At 38.5% G+C, this 22,670-nt stretch overlaps 1 protein-coding gene across 2 annotated transcripts in view; it reads left to right on the top strand.

The window, feature by feature from the left end:
• Window positions 1–22,670, top strand: part of MTA3 (metastasis associated 1 family member 3) — a gene marked incomplete at both ends in the record, with an annotated part of 150,390 nt that overhangs the window by 89,033 nt on the left and 38,687 nt on the right. For both annotated transcript variants that reach the window (XM_079720939.1, XM_079720940.1), the window contains one exon: window positions 17,819–18,007. In XM_079720939.1, coding sequence (XP_079577065.1) covers window positions 17,819–18,007 — 189 coding nt within the window. The remainder of the gene's footprint in view (window positions 1–17,818; window positions 18,008–22,670) is intronic.

Genomic DNA, 22,670 nt, shown 5'->3' with positions numbered 1-22,670 from the left:
TCATTGATCTGTTTGTCCCTGTGAAAGCACCACAGTATAATAAATTCCGATAGCTGGTAAGACAAGTTCCACGTCACTTTATTTTTAATATATAGTTGAAGTTATTTAAAATAGAGTTTTATATTTTGTCTCCCCTCTACCCCATGTTTTTCCTAACAGTATAATATAAACAGTTTCATATAAGAATCTGCAAAGTTTTTTTCTAATGTTGCATGATCTTGCCTTGTATATACTGTTACTTATGTAGCCAGTGTCTTGTGACTTAACACTGTTCTTAAGAGATAATGTTTCCCAGATTATAAAGGGGGGTGCTATCTCTGTTGTAGTCCAGCAAATTCCCTCTACACTGAGGAGCTAGAGTGCAAAGCCTGTTCCTGAGATGGGATAGAGCTCTTGTGACAATTGGGGCTGGGATTTGCCTGAAGATGGGTCTGACAGGTGAAGAGCAGATGTGTTGGCTATTGGTTCACAGCGGCAGCGACTCTTTGCTTCCCACTGCTGGTGACTGCTGGGACAGCGGATGAATTTCTTTTGGAAGAGGGCAGAGTCTTCAAGAATCAGTGTTTGTTTTTGTCAGTGAAGGCCATTATAAAAGAAACATTTTAAAGAGCATACAACCTTTATACCTTAATTGGTTTAAATATCATTTTGTGTGTGTTGTTTGTAATACTTGCGTATTATTCTCCTTTTAGTACTTTCACACCCTCCAGTGTTTCCGTCTCTTCTGTTTTATTTCCTTTAATACTTAGCAATTTGGAGTCACTTTTTAATTACATTATCTGAAATTATTTACTACATTATAAATTTTTTTAAGCAAAAATATACTCAGAGGTTTAGGAAATTTTGTTTTGTCTTGTTTGTACAGCTGGTTTCAGAGACAGGATTTGGATCTTAACTCCTGCTGAGGAGTTCTCTCCACTAGATTACGTCTTCTGTTTTATTCTTGTTAAAATGGCTTGGGTTTAAATATCATTGTTGTCTGTCTTGGATCAGGCAGCACTGAAGATTTGTTTTTTTAATTTATTTTTGTTTTTTTAAATATTTATTTATTTGTTTATTTATTTATTTACTTTGGTTGTGCCGGGTCTTAGTTGAGGCATGCGGGATCTTTAGTTGTGGCATGCAGACTTCTTAGTTGCAGTATGTCATATGAGAACTCTTAGTTGCGGCATGCATGTGGGATCTAGTTCCCCAACCAGGGATTGAACACGGGCCCCCTGCATTGGGAGCACGGACTCTTACCCACCGGACCACCAGGGAAGTCCCTTATTCTTTTCTTTGTTTAATTTTTAAATTTAATTTTATTTATTTTTTTATACAGCAGGTTCTTTTTAGTCATCCATTTTATACACATCAGTGTATACATGTCAATCCCAATCGCCCAATTCATCACACTGCCACCGCCCCACCCCCCCCCGCCAGTTTCCCCCCTTGGTGTCCACACGTTTGTTCTCTACATATGTGTCTCTATTTCTGCCTTGCAAACCAGTTCATCTATACCATTTTTCTAATTCCACATATATGTGTTAATATACGATATTTGTTTTTCTCTTTCTGACGTACTTCACTCTGTATGACAGTCTCTAGATCCATCCACATCTCTACAAATGACCCAGTTTCGTTCCTTTTTATGGCTGAGTAATAGTCCATTTTATATATGTACCACATCTTCTTTATCCATTTGTCTGTCGATGGGCATTTAGGTTGATTCCATGACCCAGCTATTCTAAATAGTGCTGCAATGAACATTGGGGTGCATGTGTCTTTTTGAATTATGGTTTCCTCTGGGTATATGCCCAGTAGTGGGATTGCTGGATCATATGGTAATTCTATTTTTAGTTTTTTAAGGAACCTCCATACTGTTCTCCATAGTGGCTGTATCAATTTACATTCCCACCAACAGTGCAAGAGGGTTCCCTTTTCTCCACACCCTCTCCAGCATTTGTTGTTTGTAGATTTTCTGATGATGCCCATTCTAACTGGTGTGAGGTGATACCTCATGGTAGTTTTGATTTGCATTTCTCTAATGATTAGTGATGTTGAGCAGCTTTTCATGTGCTTCTTGGCCATCTGTATGTCTTCTTTCGAGAAATGTCTATGTAGGTCTGCGGCCCATTTTTGGATTGGGTTGTTTGTTTTTTTAATATTGAGCTGCATGAGCTGTTTATATATTTTGGAGATTAATCCTTTGTCCGTTGATTCGTTTGCAAATATTTTCTCCCATTCTGAGGGTTGTCTTTTCATCTTGTTGATGGTTTCTTTTGCTGTGCAAAAGCTTTGAAGTTTCATTAGGTCCCATTTGTTTATTTTTGTTTTTATTTCCATTACTCTAGGAGGTGGATCAAAAAAGATCTTGCTGTGATTTATGTCAAAGAGTGTTCTTCCTATGTTTTCCTCTAAGAGTTTTATAGTGTCTGGTCTTACATTTAGGTCTCTAATCCATTTTGAGTTTATTTTTGTATATGGTTTTAGGGAGTGTTTTAATTTCATTCTTTTACATGTAGCTGTCCAGTTTTCCCAGCACCACTTATTGAAGAGACTATCTTTTCTCCATTGTATATCCTTGCCTCCTTTGTCATAGATTAGTTGACCATAGGTGCGTGGGTTTATCTCTGGGCTTTCTATCTTGTTCCATTGATCTATGTTTCTGTTTTTGTGCCACTACCATATTGTCTTGATTACTGTAGCTTTGTAGTAAGTGTCTGAAGTCAGGGAGTCTGATTCCTCCAGCTCCGTTTTTTTCCCTCAAGACTGCTTTGGCTATTCGGGGTCTTTTGTGTCTCCATACAGATTTTAAGATTTTTTTGTTCTAGTTCCGTAAAAAACGCCATTGGTAATTTGATAGGGATTGCATTGAATCTGTAGATTGCTTTGGGTAGTAGAGTCGTTTTCACAATATTGATTCTTCCAATCCAAGAACATGGTATATCTCTCCATCTGTTGGTATCATCTTTAATTTCTTTCATCAGTGTCTTATAGTTTTCTGCATTACAGGTCTTTTGTCTCCCTAGGTAGGTTTATTCCTAGATATTTTATTCTTTTTGTTGCAGTGGTAAACGGGAGTGTTTCCTTAATTTCTCTTTCAGATTTCTCATCATTAGTGTATAGGAATGCAAGAGATTTCTGTGTATTAATTTTGTATCCTGCTACTTTACCAAATTCATTGATTAGCTCTAGTAGTTTTCTGGTGGCATCTTTAGGATTCTCTATGTAGAGTATCATGTCATCTGCAAACAGTGACAGTTTTACTTCTTTTCCAACTTGTATTCCTTTTATTTCTTTTTCTTCTCTGATTGCCATGGCTAGGACTTCCAAAACTATTTTGAATGATAGTGGTGAGAGTGGGCATCCTTGTCTTGTTCCTGATCTTAGAGGAAATGCTTTCAGTTTTTCACCATTGAGAATGATGCTTGCTGTGGGTTTGTCGTATATGGCCTTTATTAGGTTGAGGTAGGTTCCCTCTATGCCCACTTTCTGGAGAGTTTTTATCATAAATGGGTGTTGAATTTTGTCAAAAGCTTTTTCTGCATCTATTGAGATACATATGGTTTTTATTCTCCAGTTTGTTAATATGGTTTATCTCTTTGATTGATTTGTGTATATTAAAGAATCCTTGCATCCCTGGGATAAATCCCACTTGTTAATGGTGTATGATCCTCTTAATGTGTTGTTGGATTCTGTTTGCTAATACTTTGTTGAGGATTTTTGCATCTATATTCATCAGTGATATTGGTCTGTAATTTTCTTTTTTTGTAGTATCTTTGTGTGGTTTTGGTATCAGGGTGATGGTGGCCTCATAGAAAGAGTTTGGGAGTGTTCCTTCCTCTGCAATTTTTTGGAAGAGTTTGAGAAGGATGGGTGTTAGCTCTTCTCTAAATGTTTGATAGAATTCACCTGTGAAGCCATCTGGTCCTGGACATTTGTTTGTTGGAAGATTTTTGATCACAGTTTCAATTTCATTACTTGTGATTGGTCTGTTCATATTTTCTATTTCTTCCTGGTTCAGTCTTGGAAGGTTATACCTTTCTAGGAATTTGTCCATTTCTTCCAGGTTTTCCATTTTATTGGCATAGAGTTGCTTGTAGTAGTCTCTTAGGATGCTTTGTATTTCTGCAGTGTCTGTTATAACTTCTCCTTTTTTATTTCTAATTTTATTGATTTGAGTCCTCTCCCTCTTTTTCTTGGTGAGTCTGGCTAATGGTTTATCAATTTTGTTAATCTTCTCAAAGAACCAGCTTTTAGTTTTATTGATCTTTGCTATAGTTTTCTTTGTTTCTATTTCATTTATTTCTGCTCTGATCTTTATGATTTCTTTCCTTCTGCTAACTTTGGGTTTTGCTTGTTGTTCTTTCTCTAGTTCCTTTAAGTGAAGGTTAGATTGTTTATTTGAGATTTTTCTTGTTTCTTGAGGTAGGCTTGTATAGCTATAAACTTCCCTCTTAGAACTGCTTTTGCTGCATCCCATAGGTTTTGGATCGTCATGTTTTCATTGTCATTTGTCTCCAGGTATTTTTTAATTTCCTCTTTGATTTCTTCAGTGATCTCTTGGTTATTTAGTAACGTATTTTTTAGCCTCCACGTGTTTGTGTTTTTTACACTTTTTTCCCTGTAAATCATTTCTAATCTCATAGTGTTGTGGTCAGAAAAGATGCTTGATATGATTTCAATTTCCTTAAATTTACTGTGGCTTGCTTTGTGACCCAAGATGTGATCTATCCTGGAGGATGTTCCATGTGCACTTCAGAAGAAAGTGTAATCTGCTGTTTTTGGATGGAATGTCCTATAAATATCAATTAAATCTATCTGGTCTATTGTGTCATTTAAAGCTTGTGTTTCCTTATTTATTTTTATTTTGGATGTTCTGTCCATTGGTGTGAGTGAGGTGTTAAAGTCCCCCACTCTTATTGTGTTACTGTCCATTTCCTCTTTTATAGCTGTTAGCAGTTGCCTTATATATTGAGGTGCTCCTATGTTGGGTGCATGTATATTTTTAAATGTTATATCTTCTTCTTGGATTGATCCATTGATCATTATGTAGTGTCCTTCCTTGTCTCTTATAACATTCTTTATTTTAAAGTCTATTTTATCTGATATGAGTATTGCTACTCCAGCTTTCTTTTAATTTCCATTTGCATGGAATATCTTTTTCCATCCCCTCACTTTCAGTCTGTATGTGTCCCTAGGTCTGAAGTGGGTCTCTTGTAGACAGCATATAGGTGGGTCTTGTTTTTATATCCATTTAGCAAGCCTGTTTCTTTTGGTTGGAGCATTTAATCTATTCACGTTTAAGGTAATTCTCGATATGTATGTTCCTGTGACCATTTTCTTAATTGTTTTGGGTTTGTTTTTGTAGGTCCTTTTCTTCTCTTGTGTTTCCCACTTAGAGAAGTTCCTTTAGCATTTGTTGTAGAGCTGGTTTGGTGGTGCTGAATTCTCTTAGCTTTTGCTTGTCTGTAAAGCTTTTGATTTCTCCATCAAATCTGAATGAGATCCTTGCCGGGTAGAGTAATCTTGGTTGTAGGTTCTTCCCTTTCATCACTTTAAGTATATCATGCCACTCCCTTCTGGCTTGTAGAGTTTCTGCTGAGAAATCAGCTGTTAACCTTATGGGAGTTCCCTTGTATGTTCTTTGTCGTTTTTCTCTTGCTGCTTTCAATAATTTTTCTTTGTCTTTAATTTTTGCCAGTTTGATTACTGTGTGTCTCGGCATGTTTCTCCTTGGGTTTATCCTGTATGGGACTCTCTGTGCTTCCTGGACTTGGGTGGCTATTTCCTTTCCCATGTTAGGGAAGTTTTTGACTATAATCTCTTCAAATATTTTCTCGGGTCCGTTCTCTCTCTTCTCCTTCTGGGACCCCTATAATGCAAATGTTGTTGCGTTTAATGTTGTCCCAGAGGTCTCTTAGGCTGTCTTCATTTCTTTTCATTCTTTTTTCTTTATTCTGTTCCACAGCAGTGAATTCCACCATTCTGTCTTCCAGGTCACTTACCCGTCTTCTGCTTCAGTTATTCTGCTATTGATTCTTTCTAGTGTAGTTTTCATTTCAGTTATTGTATTGTTCATCTCTGTTTGTTTGTTCTTTAATTCTTCTAGGTCTTTGTTAAACATTTCTTTCATCTTGTCGATCTTTGCCTCCATTCTTTTTCTGAGGCCCTGGGTCATCTTGACTATCATTATTCTGAATTCTTTTTCTGGAAGGTTGCCTATCTCCACTTCATTTAGTTGTTTTTCTGGGGTTTTATCTTGTTCCTTCATCTGGTACATAGCCCTCTGCCTTTTCATCTTGTCTATCTTTCTGTGAATGTGGGTTTTGTTCCACAGGCTGCAGGATTGTAGTTCTTCTTGCTTCTGCTCTCTGTCCTCTGGTGGATGAGGCTATCTAAGAGGCTTGTGCAAGTTTACTGATGGGAGGGACTGGTGGTGTGTAGAGCTGACTGTTTCTGTGGTGGGCAGAGCTCAGTAAAACTTTAATCCGTTTGTCTGCTGATTGGTGGGGCTGGGTTCCCTCCCTGTTGCTTGTTTGGCCTGAGGCAACCCAACACTGGAGCCTACCTGGGCTCTTTTGTGGGTCTAATGGCAGACTCTGGGAGGGCTCACACCAAGGAGTACTTCCCAGAACTTCTGCAGCCAGTGTCCTTGTCCCCGTGGTGAGCCACAGCCACCCCCTGCCTCTGCAGGTGACCCTCCAACACTAGCAGGTAGGTCTGGTTCAGTCTCCTGTGGGGTCACTGCTCCTTCCCCTGGGTCCCGATGCACACGTGTGCCCTCCAAGAGTGGAGTCTCTGTTTCCCCCAGCCCCGTCGAAGTTCTGCAGTCAAATCCCACTAGGCTTCAAAGTCTGATTCTCTAGGAATTCCTCCTCCTGTTTCCAGCCCCCCAGGTTGGGAAGCCTGATGTGGGACTCAGAACCTTCACTCCAGTGGGTGGACTTCTGTGGTATAAGTGTTCTCCAGTCTGTGAGTCACCCACCCAGCAGTTATAGGATTTGATGTTACTGTGATTGCACCCCTCCTACAATCTTATTGTGGCTTCTCCTTTGTCTTTGGCTGCGGGGTATCTTTTTTTGGTGAGTTCCAGTGTCTTCCTGTTGATGACTGTCCAGCAGCTAGTTGTGATTCTGGTGTTCTCGCAAGAGGGAGTGAGGGCACGTCCTTCTACTCCGCTGTCTTGGTTCCTAATCCCCTTATTCTTTTTTGAAAATTCATTTTATTTTCTTTTATTTTGGCCACACCGTGTGGCATGCAGGATCTTAGTTCCCCGACCAGGGATCAAACCCACACCCCCTGCAGTGGAAGTGTGGATTTTTAACCACTGAACTGCCAGGGAAGTCCCCAAGATTTCTTCTTTTGTCTGCAACATTTATGTGTCTTTTTTTTTTTTAATATTATTTATTTGGTTGCACCAGCTCTTAGTTGTGGCAGACAGGCTCCTCAGTTGTGGTATGTGAAGTTTTAGTTGCAGCATGAATGTGGGATCTAGTTCCCTGACCAGGGATTGAACACAGGCCCCCTGCATTGGGAGTGTGGAATCTTATCCACTGTGCCACCAGGGGAGTCACCACTTATGGGCCTTGGTTTCCTGCTCTAACTATTCTAGGTTCAACTTCACTTGGACTCTTTCTGTATGTTCTTGTGTTGAGATTATATTATTTTCAGTTGCATAAAATTGACATCTTTTAGAAGTCAAAAGCAGGAAGAAGTCATTGTCTCTTTTTATTTCAGATGCCATGACCTGCACCTTTCATCTTGTTTGCCTGGTGATATCATGCCTTCTACTTTGATGTTAAAATATAAGATCTTGAGGCATTTCTGTAAAAATGAATGGGAGTGGTTAAAAATTAGTAATATGTTGATGAGTTTTGCAGATTGTTTTCCAAGAAGAACATATGAAAGGCTGCTAAGTTGTTTTGTGCCATTAAATGAAAATGGATTCATTGTTTAGTTGAATTTGAAGAATTGGGCTCTTATTTTTCTTTCAGTGTTCACAGGCCTGCACAGGTCAGGTTAGTACCTTTCTCTGTCAGGTGACCAGAGCATGGATCTGGAGACCATGGAGAGGGCAGGGTTGTGGAACTGCTGGGACCTGGGTAGCTTGTTCTGGTGATTTTCTCTGTGGCTTGTCCTGTGAGGACTGCAGTCGGCTTTCAGCATTCCTATCTGACATATCTGTTTATCCAAGACAATATATGCCACTTATCAAATCACCAGTAATATTTTGGGAGCAGGTAATTAAGCTGCCTGCAGGATTGTTGGATGTAACTTCCTCATTTTCAGGTAGCTGGGCTGTGAATTTCAAACACAGCTAGTCTAAGACATATAATGAGATTTATAATTGTTAAAACATTAAAACCAGGGAGGCTTCATAGATTTCACCTTTGTTTCAGTAAAATGGGAAGTATACTTAGTGCAATTTGCAAAGAAAAAAAAATTAGTGTGCAGTAATCCTTACATTCACTCCCCTGTCCCCCTGCATTGTGGATACAAAATTACTTAGAACAGAGTAAACCCTGAAATAGTTACTTAAGTAGTAGTTCTTGGACTTTCTAGCCTGTGACTTCCTGTTCATGGCTGGAAGGGCCAAGTGCCATGTGCACTGTTAGGGAGCTATTGCTGGAACAAAGCCTCTCTCTCGGAGAATAGGTAATTGCAGAGATACTGGATTTCCCTTTTGTCTGTACTCTGAGGACTAAAGCAGGTTGGAGGGTAGGATTCTAGATAAAAGCTTTTTGAGTTTTGGGGGGCCTTAGAAATCTTCTGGGATAGACTATATTAGAGATAATGGTTAAGTAACTTATATAAGACTAGAAACTTAGGCTTCCTGATGCTAAATTCTGGTTCTAAGAAAGGTCAGGCTATGTTGATTTAGTAGGGAGGAAATTGCATGCTGGAACATCTCTAATTCTATATTATATCTGGTCTCTTAAAAATGCAATTCTGATTTTGCTGTCCCCTATCTTAGATCCTCTTAGTGGCTTTCAGTTGCACTTAGGGCAAAAACCCAGATCCTTAAAACAGTCCCCAGGCCTTGGCAGTCACCATTCTACTTTACATCTCTCTGAATTTAACTACTCTAGGTACCTCATATAAGTGGAACCATAAAATATTTGCCCCTTTGTGGCTTGCTTATTCACTTAGCATAACATCTTCAAAGGCCATCCATGTTGTAGCATATGTCGGCATTTCCTTCCTTTTTAAGGCTGAATAATAATCCATTGTATGTGTATATTACATTTTGTTTATCCATTCATCTGTCAATAGAAACTTGGGTTGCTTCTACCTTTTGGCTATTGTGAATAATGCTGTTATGGACCTGGGTGTACCAATGGATTTACTTTTATGATTCTGTTTTTCCCCTTAGAGCTATAGCTGTTTTTTTTGTTTGTTTGTTTTTTTTACGGTACGCGGGCCTCTCACTCTTGTGGCCTCTCCCGTCGCAGAGTACAGGCTCCGGACGCCCAGGCTCAGCGGCCATGGCTCACGGGCCTAGCCGCTCTGCAGCATGTGGGATCCTCCCGGACCGGGGCATGAACCCGTGTCCCCTGCATCGGCAGGTGGACTCTCAACCGCTGCGCCACCAGGGAAGCCCAGAGCTATAGCTTTTGATCCATATAGCCTTATGCAAGTTAATTAACCTCCCTGTGTCTGAGTTTCCTCATCTGCAGTGGAAATAAAATCTATCTGCCCTGAGGTTATGGATTGACAAGAAGAGGGTATGCAGACATACCCCTATAATTGCTGATATATGTATCCAAGCATATAGAACTTGATGGAACTGCATTGGCTCCCCAGAGCATGCCTTGGGCCTGGGCCCCTACATTCTCTGGAGCAGCGTAGAGCTCCCTGTGCCATTGGCTGTCCAGGTTGGGTGGAAGACAACTGATTTAATGCTATGTCACAAGTCTTTTTGAGCTTCCATCAATATTCTAGAAGAAATTACGTTCAGCAGTTTATGCACCTTCATTTAAGGTAATGTTTACAAACACTGGGCTCTTCTGGCTCTTGAGGCCCTGTCCTCACTAGGAGAGAAAGTAGGTGGTGCCTCAGTGTCCTCCTCCAGCCTCTGGAAAAGTCTGTCTCTGACTTACCTTTTGATATCAACTTGAGGATTAAACAAGATAATACTTGTAGATCATCTGGAACAGTATCTGGCACAATGTCAGAGCTCAATAAATATTAGTTGTTATTGTTGTGCTGATAACAATGATGCATTCCCCGCTCCCCCATCTTTGTTGAGTCTCATTTACTTTCTTCTGATTTTATAGCATTACCGATTGTCTGAAAGTGGTTTTTTCATGCCATATTTATTATCATTGTAGTAGGTTATCAAGTTTGAATATGGTCATTAGGCTATAATTAACCATGCATGTTAATATAATTGTTACAAGGAAATCACTATACAGTTTAAAATCTTCTGCTTAAAACAAGCTATACTTTTTACAATAAAAATTTTCCCATCAAGAAGAACTTAGAAAAGATAATTAACTTATTTTTCTGATAAGAGAAGGTTGATTTAACCAACAATAGTTTTATTCTTCAGATGCTCTTTGTAAAAATGCCAGCTGTTGACCATGCACTTCACTCTCTTTGTGATTCCTGTTCAAATCACACACTTCATTTAGGGCTTTGAGGAATTGAGAACAGTTTGGAAATCATAGTCATTACATCGTTTATAGAAATTGTACTCAGCAGAATATATGAATCTTTTGATTAACATTTTAGACATCAACTCACATTAAAAAAATCTAGTCTTCAAAATGAATATAAAATTGATTAAATGAGAATTCACATAATTTTTAAAACTCAGTTTGCTAAAACTTAACAGTATTATCCATGTTTCCAAGACTGTAAAATTAGAATTTGAACTAATGGACTACCACTGCAGTAAAAAATATGAAACGTGAAATTTTCCTTCCTTCTAAATACATCATTAAGGCAATAATATTCTACATTAGGCACATTTCCTTTTTGTCTGATGATGTATTATTGCAGTTAAGAATTTTAAAATGATATTAAATAGGCTTAGAGACACTGCGGACTGTCTTAGGGGGAATTGTTTGCTTGTGTTAAGGTCTGTTTATCCATCTCTTTCTTTTAAACTTAAGCTTAAATTTGTTTTCGTTTCATTTTTTGTTTTGGGTGTATGTCGCCTTTTACTTTACTTTTCTCCCATGCATTTGACAACTAATATAAGAAACATTAGAAAGTCACCATAGAATTGAACTATGGAGAAATACAATGAAAATTGTTTTAACTTCTGTCTAGGGTGAAGAGATTTGGATTTTACAAGTGTGAGTTAATGAAGCCTTGTGGTTATAATTTCTTAAAACTTGTTATTTTTGTATTTTGAGATAATACAAAAATAGTACTAAGACTTCCTGTATTCCCCTTCACCCAGATTCCCCAAATGTTTACATCTACCACGTTTCCTTTATCATTCTTTCTCTGTATACATATTATTATTATTTCTGAACAGTTTGAGAGTAAGTTACAGAATGGATGTCCCTTTATCGCCAAGTATTATTTGAGGAGGTATTTCCTAAAAGAACAAGGATATTTTCTCACTGAACCACAATACAATTTGCAGATTCAGGAAATGAACATTGTTATAGTACTATAACAATAGTACTATAACGATTTAATATTACTAACAATTTATAGTACTATAAATCTGGCTTTAGTCAGATTCGTAGTTGTCTCAGTAACATGCTTTATAATAAGAGAAAAAAGATTTTTTTTCTCATCCGGGATCTACTTGAGAATCACTTACTGCATTTACTTGTCCTATCTCTTTAATTTCCTTCAATCCTGAACGGTTCTTCATTCTTTCTCTCTTTTGTGACCATTCTTTCTCTCTTTTGTGGTATTTTGAAGAGCACAGGCCATTTGTTTTGTACCATGTCGCTCCATTTGGGTTGTGGTTATAATTTGATTAATAATTAGAGTAATTTTTTATTCTATTAAAGTCCCTTTTGGGGGCTTCCCTGGTGGCGCAGTGGTTGAGAGTCTGCCTGCCGATGCAGGGAACATGGGTTCATGCCTCGGTCCAGGAGGATCCCACATACCGTGGAGCGGCTGGGCCCGTGAGCCATGGCCGCTGGGTCTGTGCGTCCTGAGCCTGTGCTCCGCAGCGGGAGAGGCCACAACAGTGAGAGGCCCGCGTTCAGCAAAAAAAAAAAAAAAAAAAGTCCCTTTTGGTCAGTTACATCAGGAGAGTTTCCATTTTTCCTTAGGTTTTCCAATTTTTCATAGGTTTTTTTTTTTTTTGGCCACATGGTGCAGCTTGTGGGATCTTAGTTCCCTGACCAGGGATCGAACCTGGGCTCCAGCAGTGAAAGCGCAAAGTCCTGACCATTGGACCACCAGGGAATTCCCTGATAGTATTTCTTAATTAGGAAATTTTTTGATGCCTGTAGTTATAAATAGCTTTTTATTCCTGTTATTGTTTATGTGTCATTTCCCATTTTTTTCCTTGATAGTTTTGCCAGAAATTTCTCTTTTATTGTCTAAAAGAATGAAATTTTAGTTTAGTTGATCTTCTTTATTGTATGTCTGTTTTCTGTTTAATTTATTTTTGCTCTTTATTATTTTCTTCCTTCTACTTTTCTTTGGCTTTACCCTGATATTAACTATACCAGCTTTAAACACCAATTTTTAGCCCATTAATTTCATTTATCTACTTTTCTGTTATTAGTAATTAAGATTTTAAATGTCCCTCTGTATCTCATATTTTTATATGTATTATTTTCTTTATCACTTGGTTCTAAGTATTTCCTAATTTACTTTATAATGTTACATTTGATTGTGAGTTAATTTCCAAGGAAATGTGGTTCTGTCTAAATAAATAAATCTATCTTAATTGCTTTGGGGGTTGTGATCAGAGAACATGTATGATACCAATTATTTTAACATATTGTGATTTCCTTTAGGGCCTGGAATATAATCCTCCTGAGGATTGTGCTCCCTAGGTCTTGCCCACTTTCACCTCAGCATAGTCACAGCTAACTTTCTGTTTGGTCTGTTCTCTCTTGTAGCAGTTTAGAAAATACCTCAAAGTTAAAGCTCGGGTCAGTGTGGAAGCTCATCTCTCATACTTCCTCTTCCTGAACTATCTTAGCCTCTCCTTCCCTGCATTGCTTGTTCTCCAGTGTCTCCACATAGCTGTATTCCATATTTGCCTGGTTTGTGTCTGGAATCAGAGCTGGGGGGAAGAACCCACAGTTATGCTCAGGGTAGATTTGGAAGTGACATTAGAGCCATGGGGCTACTATGGCCTGCTGCCCCTGTAGCTTTCTCGTGATAATAATCAAAAGGTATGAGTACACATAAGAACATAGCTCTTGGGTGTTTATAGATTGATTTGAGTGAATGACAACCAGGTCTTAACAAATCTGATTATGAATGAGGGATTTTGCTTTGAGTACTGTGCATTGAAGCAAAAATTGACTGGATGGCATACTTCTCATATAAAAATTTTTGCCTTGATCGTGGTTTGAGGTTTACTCATGAGAGTTTTTATTTCTACTTGGAAAAAACCATATGCTCATTAATTTTAAAATAGATTTGATGGTCTGAATGCTATAATTTGTGCTGGAGTTATACATGTAAACTTTTTGTAAAACTTTTAACTGAGCAAATCGATAGTATTAAATATATATGGGTATCAGTTAGCCATTACCAAAATAATGTCACATGTTACAGATTGGGTTCCTGGGAAACAGATTCTGAGATGAGATTTGCATGCTGGAAGTTTATTAGGGAGTACTTTTGGGCTCAACACCTGTGGAAGAGAAGGGAAGGAGGCAGGATTGAACAAAGGGAGAAGGTAGGCTCTGATACAGTGTGAATGAAGGCCTCACCCTTTACACTCCTGCATCATTGGATGCTGGCTGCCCCAGGAAGAGGGCATGACCTTGGGCGATGAACTTTTCTTAATTTGAGATCATTCCAAAGAGAAGCAGCAGCTGTAGGCTGTTTGTTCACAGCACTTCTAAGCACTGGGTGAATAAGCTCTTAATTCTCAAAAGGGAAAATGCAGTATCTATTACAATGCCCAGAATTTCATTGGCTTATAAACAACAAACATTAATTTCTCATGCACCCCTGTACAGATAGTCTAGGATTCTGCTGAATTGTACTGTGCTGATTCAGGTGAGAAGCTGCAGGTTAGGTCCACATCTGGTCCATGTATCTCTCATCCTCTGTTGACAAAAGTCAGTAGCACAAGGCCAAATGCACAGGCTCATGTCAAGGCTCTGTTATGTCACACATCTTAAGAGCCAGTTGGCCACACAAGTCACATGGCCAGGCCCAACCTCAGCAGAGTGGAAGAATATGCTCCCTTGGAGGTCCAGGAGAGGGAGTGAATTTTTGCCAAACAATAGTCCAGTTTACCAAAGTGTGATTCTGCTTAATGAACAAAAGATGAGAATTCCACTGCCAAGATTTCATTGTCACTCTTTCTCCTAAAATACTTCTGTTTGTCATCTCCATCTGTTTTGAATGAGATGAAATGTGACAACACCTTCACCACTATTTGGCAGAGAGAACAGCTTGTACTGAGTTCTTATGATTTTTAAAAATTTAGATTTGAATGGATTTGTGTGTATCTGTATCTCTATTGAAAAGATGGTATCTTTGCAAAGTATTTATCTGGAGGGAGGATTTTCAGTTTCAAGTTCTTTATCTTATTTTAAATTGAGGTATACATATAATAAAGTGTATTAAGTACACTTAGGTGCACAGCTGATAAATTTTTACATATGTCTACATCCATATAACCACCACCCAGATGTAGATGATGAACAGGGTTCCCTCATGCTTCTTCCCAGTCAATGATCCCCTCTTCTGAGGTAATCATTATTCTGACTTCTCTCATCATAAATTAATTGTTATTTTTCTCAAAATTCATAAAAATGGAATCAGCCAGTATGTTCTCTTATATGTCTAGCTCTTTGAGTTTTTATCTTAACTGATAAACTGTAAGTTGTTGGTTACATTGTCAAACTCCTATGTCTTTTCTTAGCTTATTTCTGTGAGTTCTCACTGGATGTTGTCTCTTTTGTTTTAGAAACCTTATTTTGTGTTTTACTTACTTACTAGCTTTTTGTGGTTGGATTAAACTATACAAAAGTTCATTCAGAAGAAGCTTCTATGTATGTCAGAAAGATGGAGTTAATATGCACTCCTAGCAAATAATGTGATCCTCTGGTTTCCTTTGTAAAGCTGGTCATTGATTTTTAACAGGACTATTCCTTAGGCATTCCACAGTACCTGTGTCTCATGGGATGTTTATTTTCTACACATACTGATCATTACTACACTTTCCCCTGGGCTGTGGTCTAAATGTGTGGGCTATGGAGGTTTCATAGCTGTGGTCAGCCTTATTCCGACTCAGTCTTTCCATTTGATTTGTGACACAATGCAGGAGCTAGTTTTCAAAAGCAAATGCTTACTTCAGTGTTCAGTAACACAAACACACTCTGTAAAGAACAGAACCTTTAAAAACAACCTGATCGGGACTTCCCTGGTGGCGCAGTGGTTGAGAGTCCGCCTGCCAATGCAGGGGACGCGGGTTCGTGCCCCGGTCCGGGAAGATCCCACGTGCCGCGGAGCGGCTGGGCCCATGAGCCATGGCCGCTAGGCCTGCGCGTCCGGAGCCTGTGCTCCGCAGCAGGAGAGGCCACAGCAGTGAGAGGCCCGCGTACCACAAAACAAACAAACAAACAAACAAAAAACAACCTGATCACTTGGGATTTTGGTTACAATCACTTATAGAGGCTAGGATATTACTTTGGTACTTGAAGCCTTATTAGATAATAGCCCATCGTCATTTTAAAAAGTGCCTATAAGGAAGGCATTTGCATTCACCTAACATGAACAAAAGACTGAAAATCCATTCATGCTTTGAGTGGTTGGTATAATAACAGCTGAGAAAAGCTCATTTAATTCTGTGACTTTTGGTTTCAGAGCACCTGTTCAATATAAAAATTACTTGTATCTCCTGAGGAATCTCAGCAGCAGTTAATTTGTATAATTATTGATTTTGAATACTATTTTTTTTTTTAGTTATCCACTGTAAATTTAGGAGTTTTAAACATAGTTGTTTATGGAAATATATTATTGTTTGAAGGGACCCCTCAATGCTGTTGATCTTTGCATTTTTATAGATCAGTTATCTAGAAACAATAGTTTTTTAATTTCAAGGATGGTGTTAAGAGTGTATAACTGTAACATACAGTTAAAACGGCTGAATCTGTCAAGTGAGAGGTTAGCTAGAGAAGTGGAATTTAGTTGATTCTGAAGTTTGCAGAGCATAAGGGAAGAATCAAGATCAATTCTAACATTTTTGTAACCCCTGCTGCAGAAGGGTGAGAAGAAATTCACTTGAAAGTTGAAGTTATTATTCCATGATTGTGACACATATATCAAAAGTCTGCACATGGTCAGTATGGTCTTAGCTGTGGTTATACCTAGGAAATTGATAATGAAATCCCTACTTGCTTTTGTTTTGTGGAATCCAATGATTTATTTTAGGGGAGATGTCAACCCTTGTTAAAGCAGTTAGTTACTGTTCCTAATCATGTCCTAAATCCTGCCTTTAGCTCTGTCAACAAATTCATATTCAGCATCTTTATGTATCACAGTATAAATACATACTTTTAATGTGTATTTTAGCTAATAATTTTTTTCTCTTTAATAGATGTTAGTTGATATTGGATCTTATTTTATGCTTTTGTACCAGTGGGGAACTGTCCACTGTCCCCTACCAGATATTTTGGGATCACTTATAAGCTAAATTTTTAAGAAACATAGATGTGACTCTCCTCATTTATGAAATTTTTAATAATTATCAAAGACACTTTGTGTAAAAGGTGTAAAACTTGGCTTTCACATGTTAGAAAGTTTAAACAGAACTAGTTCTCACTTGGCAAGGATTTGATCACCAACCAAATTTGTACCACACCTATATGCTTATCCAGACACAACTGACTGTCCTGTTCAGCGGGTTTCCTGCTACACACACAAATACACATGCATATTATGAATAGATCTTTTTAAAATAAGCTAGGCCCTAGGTACTTCTGAAAAAAGCCACTTATATTATCCTAATCTATCTTTCCTCCTTTCAAATCACTCACCCTTGAAATATATATGAAATCCACGCTGGCCTAGGTAGCTGTTCCAAGCAAGCCTGGTCATCTATTCTTGGTCTTACAGAATTTCAACTAAGTTACTGTTTTTACATGGATATATAATTTTGTTTGTTTTGTTTTGTTTAACATGGATGTGTAATTTTGTCTTCATCATTCTCAGTTTCATTGTTTTTTCTCCATCTCTTGTTCTTAGTATATCATTCTCTTACTCCAACCTGAGAATATTTTTTCTCACTCTGATACATCCTCTGTCTACATATCTTTCCCTTGTCAAGGAAGGCTGTGCCAGCCTTATACAATAGCTGAAGTGACTCTGGCACTTTTAACCAAAAGGATGATGGAACTTACTGGGTTCCCATTTTAATTCCTGGAGGTCCTAGATCTTCATAGTTAGGTTGCTGTAACAAACAAGTGCATTTAAAAAAATACATACCTTAAAAGGTACAAATCAACATGTTCTTAAAAGCAATACGTGATGTTTTAAATAACTGCCTAAATCCATTGTTTAAATTTTTTTCTTAATTGTGTTACTGAAAAAGTAAATACTAAGTATATTGTTGCTAATTAAGTGCATCATGCATTTTAATATTTCTGTTCTTAAATAATCTAGCAAGTTTGCATTTCTGGCTGATCTTTTCTCTCCATTTTCTTTGGTTTTTTTTTAGTTTCATGCTATGGATACGTTGTATAGGCACAGCTATGATTTGAGCAGTGCAATTAGTGTCTTAGTACCACTTGGGGGACCTGTTTTATGCAGAGATGAAATGGAAGAATGGTCGGCCTCTGAAGCTAGTTTATTTGAAGAGGCACTGGAAAAATATGGCAAAGACTTCAACGACATACGTCAAGACTTTGTAAGTAGAAAATTGTGAATTAAATAAAAGTTGGGGTGGGAATATTTTATCTGTTTTAAAAATTTGGTAAATCTTAAACTATTCATCTAGCAAGCCTGTGATTTAGTAATTTTCATCTGCTCAACATAGAATGCAGGCCAGTGTTGTGGAGGGAGAAATTGACATTTGTCTTGAGCAGTAATTGTAAGACCTCAGGGTCAGGAGGCAATATGAATTAATCCTCTTCACCTCTCTCTGAGTTCCAAGTTAAAAATATGCACAGCTTTTCTAACCATTTGCACTAAATATTTCTGATCTCTGCTTTTTAAGCTTGTTGCTCTCTTTTAAACCTTCAGTATCTTTCTAGTTATCTTACTAATCATTGAGCCTGAATTTGATACAGACCTCTATTATAGAAACGACCTGTATCAAGCAGAGCAGAAGAATTTTCTTTATGGGTTTTTGATCTTTACTCTTCTTGATGATATGCAGGATCTTACTTACATTTTAAATACTAAGTAGTCTTGTCTACTATTATGTACTTCCTTTGTCTTTGTATTTATGGAATTGCTGTCTCTAATTAACCTTACAGTCTCTTCGAAATGGGGAAATTTCTATTTGAGAAGTTCATAAATAGCTTTCTATAGCAGCCATTCTTTTTTTTAAAAAAATATTTATTTATTTATTCATTTATTTATTTGGCTGCCTCGGGTCTTAATTGTGGTGCATGGGATCTTAGTTGCGGCATGTGGGATCTTAGTTGTGGCACACAGGCTCTCTGTTGCGGTGCACAGGCTTCTCTCTAGTGGCACACGGGCTTAGTAGTTGCAGCGCATGGGCTCTAGAGCGTGCGGGCTCAGTGATTCTGGCACATGGGCTCTCTAGTTGTGGCAAGTGGGCTCTAGAGCACACGGCTTAGTTGCCCCACAGCATGCAGGATCTTAGTTCCCCGACCTGGGATCAAACCAGCATCCCCTGCATTGCAAGGCAGATTCTTAATCACTGGACCACCAGGGAAGTCCCAGCAGCCATTCTTTTGTAAAATTTATGAAAATAGACTCATTGTAGCCTATGAAGTATTTAATGTGAGCTAGGATCCTGCCTTTTATGTTGTTGCATCTTTTTAAAATTATTTCTGAAGGAACATTTTAGTTATCTATATGAGTTGATATATTAAATCCTAAACATGATAATTAAAGCTGTTAGTGTCACTGGCATTTGTTTTGGCAAAACTTTACTGACACGCAGGTTGTTATATGTCATGGTTTCAATTTACAGGGTGTGCAGCTGGGAATTTAAAATGCATTGGTGGCATTTGGCTTCAGGTGGTCAGAATAACACAGCAGTGCAATGCTACTAATATAATGTAGCTACACCACTAAATAGAAACCGCAAAAACAAAACTCCCTAAAGAACAAAGGCTGCAGGCCTGATAAAGGAGTAGAAGATGAGAAATACTAAAGTGAAACTAGTTTTCCCTGCACTGAGTGTGACATGCTCATTTTATGTCCTGATCATCATTCTGAACTCAGTTCAATTCAGCAAATGTTTATTAAGCACCTGCAACATACCAGGCCCTTAAGTGTGCACTAGACATGCATCAGAAATGTAATGTGGTCCTTACTTTAGGGAATGATTCATAGTCAAGATCAAGCGATTGAAAGATAAGCCCTCAAATAAAATATAATGTAATTATTTCTGTCAGTAGTAAGAACGAGTATTATGGAAGTGGTGGGAAGGGAATTATTAGTTGTGCCAGTCAACTCAGGAGTGTCTTCATGGAGTTAACTGGCGTTTCAGCTGGACCTCTGATGGTAAAGGGAGAGAACAGCAGATTGACGGGTATACACTGAGCTGTAAACCTTTTAGACAGCCCTCCTGGGCACTTAATACAGGACTAGGAAATAACTCTGAACAGTAGCTTGGTGCAATATACTTGGACATAGAGGCTGGCATTCATAGAAGGTAAAATAATGGTGTGAAAATGAGTATAACAGCAATAATGCTGTTAAATGGTTTTTTGTTACCTTCATGATCTAACAAAATTCTTGTAAATTTGTGGCATGATAAAGTTTTTCTGAAGGTGGTTAGAATGCTTGTTGATGAGCCAGTCCACATTAGGTTTGTTGTATTTTGGAGCTTGGTATTGGCCGCCAGTGTCAAAAAGCTTAGATAGACCATCAGGAGGCTAACTCTTCAGAGGGTTTGTGTTTTGTATAGCTTTGGGTGTTTGTTTGTTTTTTTTAGATCTTTAGGCTTTGTTTTATTTATTTATTTTTATTGAAATATAGTTGATTTACAGTGTTAATTTCTGCTGTACAACAAAGTGATTCAGTCATACATACATATATATATATATATACATTTTTTAAAATATTCTTTTCCATTATGGTTTATCACAGAATATTGAATATGGTTCCCTGTGCTATACAGTAGGACCTTGTTTATCCGTTCTATATATAATAGTTTGCATTTGCTAACCCCGTTTTGGTGTTTTTAACTTATTATCTCTCCCTTCCACCACCCTATACTTGTAAAGTAATGTATAAACCTAAAGGCCATATTTGACAAGCCTACAGCTAACATCATCCTCATTGGTGAAAAGCAGGTACATGAAAACGTGTTCAAGGGACTTCCCTGGTGGTCCAGTGTTAAGACTCCTGGCTTCCACTTCAGAGGGCGTGGGTTTGATCCCTGGTCGGGGAACTAAGGTCCTGTATGCTGTGTGGTGTGGTCAAAACAAACAAACAAAAAAGGTGTGCAACATCACTAATCATCAGGGAAAACCACCATGAGATATTGCCTCATACCTGTTAGGATGGCTATTATTTTTTTTTAAATGAGAGATAACAGACCTTGGTGAGGATGTGCAGAAGCATTGGCATTAATTCTTCTTTAAATGTTTGGTGAGGTCATCTTGTCCTGGGCTTTTCTTTGTTGGAAGGTTTCTGATTACTGATTCAGTCTTCTGTTCACATTTTCTATTTCCTCATGATTCAGTCTGGATAGGTTATATATTTCTAGGAATTTATCCATTTTTTTCTAGATTATCCAATTTGTTGGCATGTAATTTTTCATAGCAGTCTCTTAGGATCCTTTTATATTTCTGTGATATCATTTGTAATGTCTCTTCTTTCACTTCTGATTTTATTTATTTCAGTCTTCTCTCTTTTTTCTTAGTATAGCCAGTGGTTTGTCAATTTTGTTTATCTTTTCAAAAAAACGGCTCTTAGTCTATAGATCTTTTCTGTTGTTTTCCTTGTTTCTACTTCATTTATTTCTGCATGATCTTCTTTTTCTGCTAATTGGAATAACTCTCTTTTCATTCTTTGTTTACCCTTTCCTCCTCTGACTGGATAATTTCTCATGACCTGTCTTTGAGTTCACAGATTTTTCTGCTTGATCAAGTCTGTTGTTGATGATCTGCATTGTATTTTTCATTTAATTCATTGTATTCTTCAGCTTTAGAATTTGTTTGGGTTTTCTAAAATGATTTCTCTCTGTTGAACTTCTTGTTTTGTTTGTATATTGTTTTCCTAATTTCATTGATTTTTCTATCTGCATTTTCTTGCAGCTAACTCAACTTCATTAAAACAATTCTTCTGAATTCTTTGTCTCGGAAATCCTAGATCTCTATTTCTGTGGGATCAGTTCCTGGAAAATTACTGTGTTCCTTTGCGAGTGTCATGTTTCTTTAATTTTTCACGTTTCTCATAACCTTGTGTTAATCTCTGCATTTGACTGAGAGGACATTACAGACGTTACAGACTGGTTTTAGTGGGAAAAGACCTTCACCTGCAGGTGGGTGCAAGGGTACCAGGCAAGTGGGGTGCATTGGTTCTAGCTCCTGGGAAGGCCCATTGGCATAGTGCGCATTCAGCTTTATCAGCTGAGGTCAGTGTCAGTAAAGATTGCAACAGCCAAGGGTGCAGGTGTCTGCTGCAACAGAGAGGGCTGTTGGGGTCTTCAGTGGCAAAGGCTGCTGGGGACCTCCTGATCTCTTTTTCTCCCACAGCGTATGTCATCGGCAAGGGGATGTCTCTTGGCTCTGGGTCTGGCTTGGAGTGCCCTCATGGTGGCAGTGGTGCCTGAGGTGTGGGCATGCTTGGATCAGCCCCTGAGCCAGGAGTGGAGTGTGTGTGCTCACAGAGTGACTGAAGCATATGATCTGGTTCCTGTGATGTGAGTGCCTGTCGAGCAGCCAGGGCTCTGGGGTCTGGGGTGTGCACATCTTCTGGAAGGAGTACAGTAGCGTCTCCTTCTCTAGGAGGCCAGCAGCAGCAGTGGCTCTTGATTACCTAGGTGGCAGGAGCTGCCGGTTTCTTCTGCACAGGAGCCTGCTGAGGTCCATTCCAACAAACGCTACAGAGTCCTCTACTGTACAAGCTACATGTAGGGATTCCTCAGCAGCTCTCTTGGGTGCTGCTGAGGTCCTCAGTGACCAGGGCTGCCAGGCTTCTCTGCAGAGCAGGCCACTGGTGACTGCAGTGGTATCCAGTGTGTGGCTTATACTGATAGCCTCCACCCTTCGTTGTTCTTAGCTGTTTCCAGATGTCTCAGCTAAAGTCCATCTCCTCAGTGATCCTCTCTTTGTACTCTCTGTGCAGTTATTCTCCATTTTTTGCTGCACTGTGTTGCTGTAGGTTCTTCTTTGACTCTTGCACCTTCCCAGGGCAATTTTCAT

The sequence above is a fragment of the Hyperoodon ampullatus genome (genome assembly GCF_949752795.1).
Source record: "Hyperoodon ampullatus genome assembly, chromosome: 15".
Lineage (NCBI taxonomy): Eukaryota > Metazoa > Chordata > Mammalia > Artiodactyla > Ziphiidae > Hyperoodon > Hyperoodon ampullatus.
This window is presented reverse-complemented; position numbering and strand designations above follow the sequence as displayed.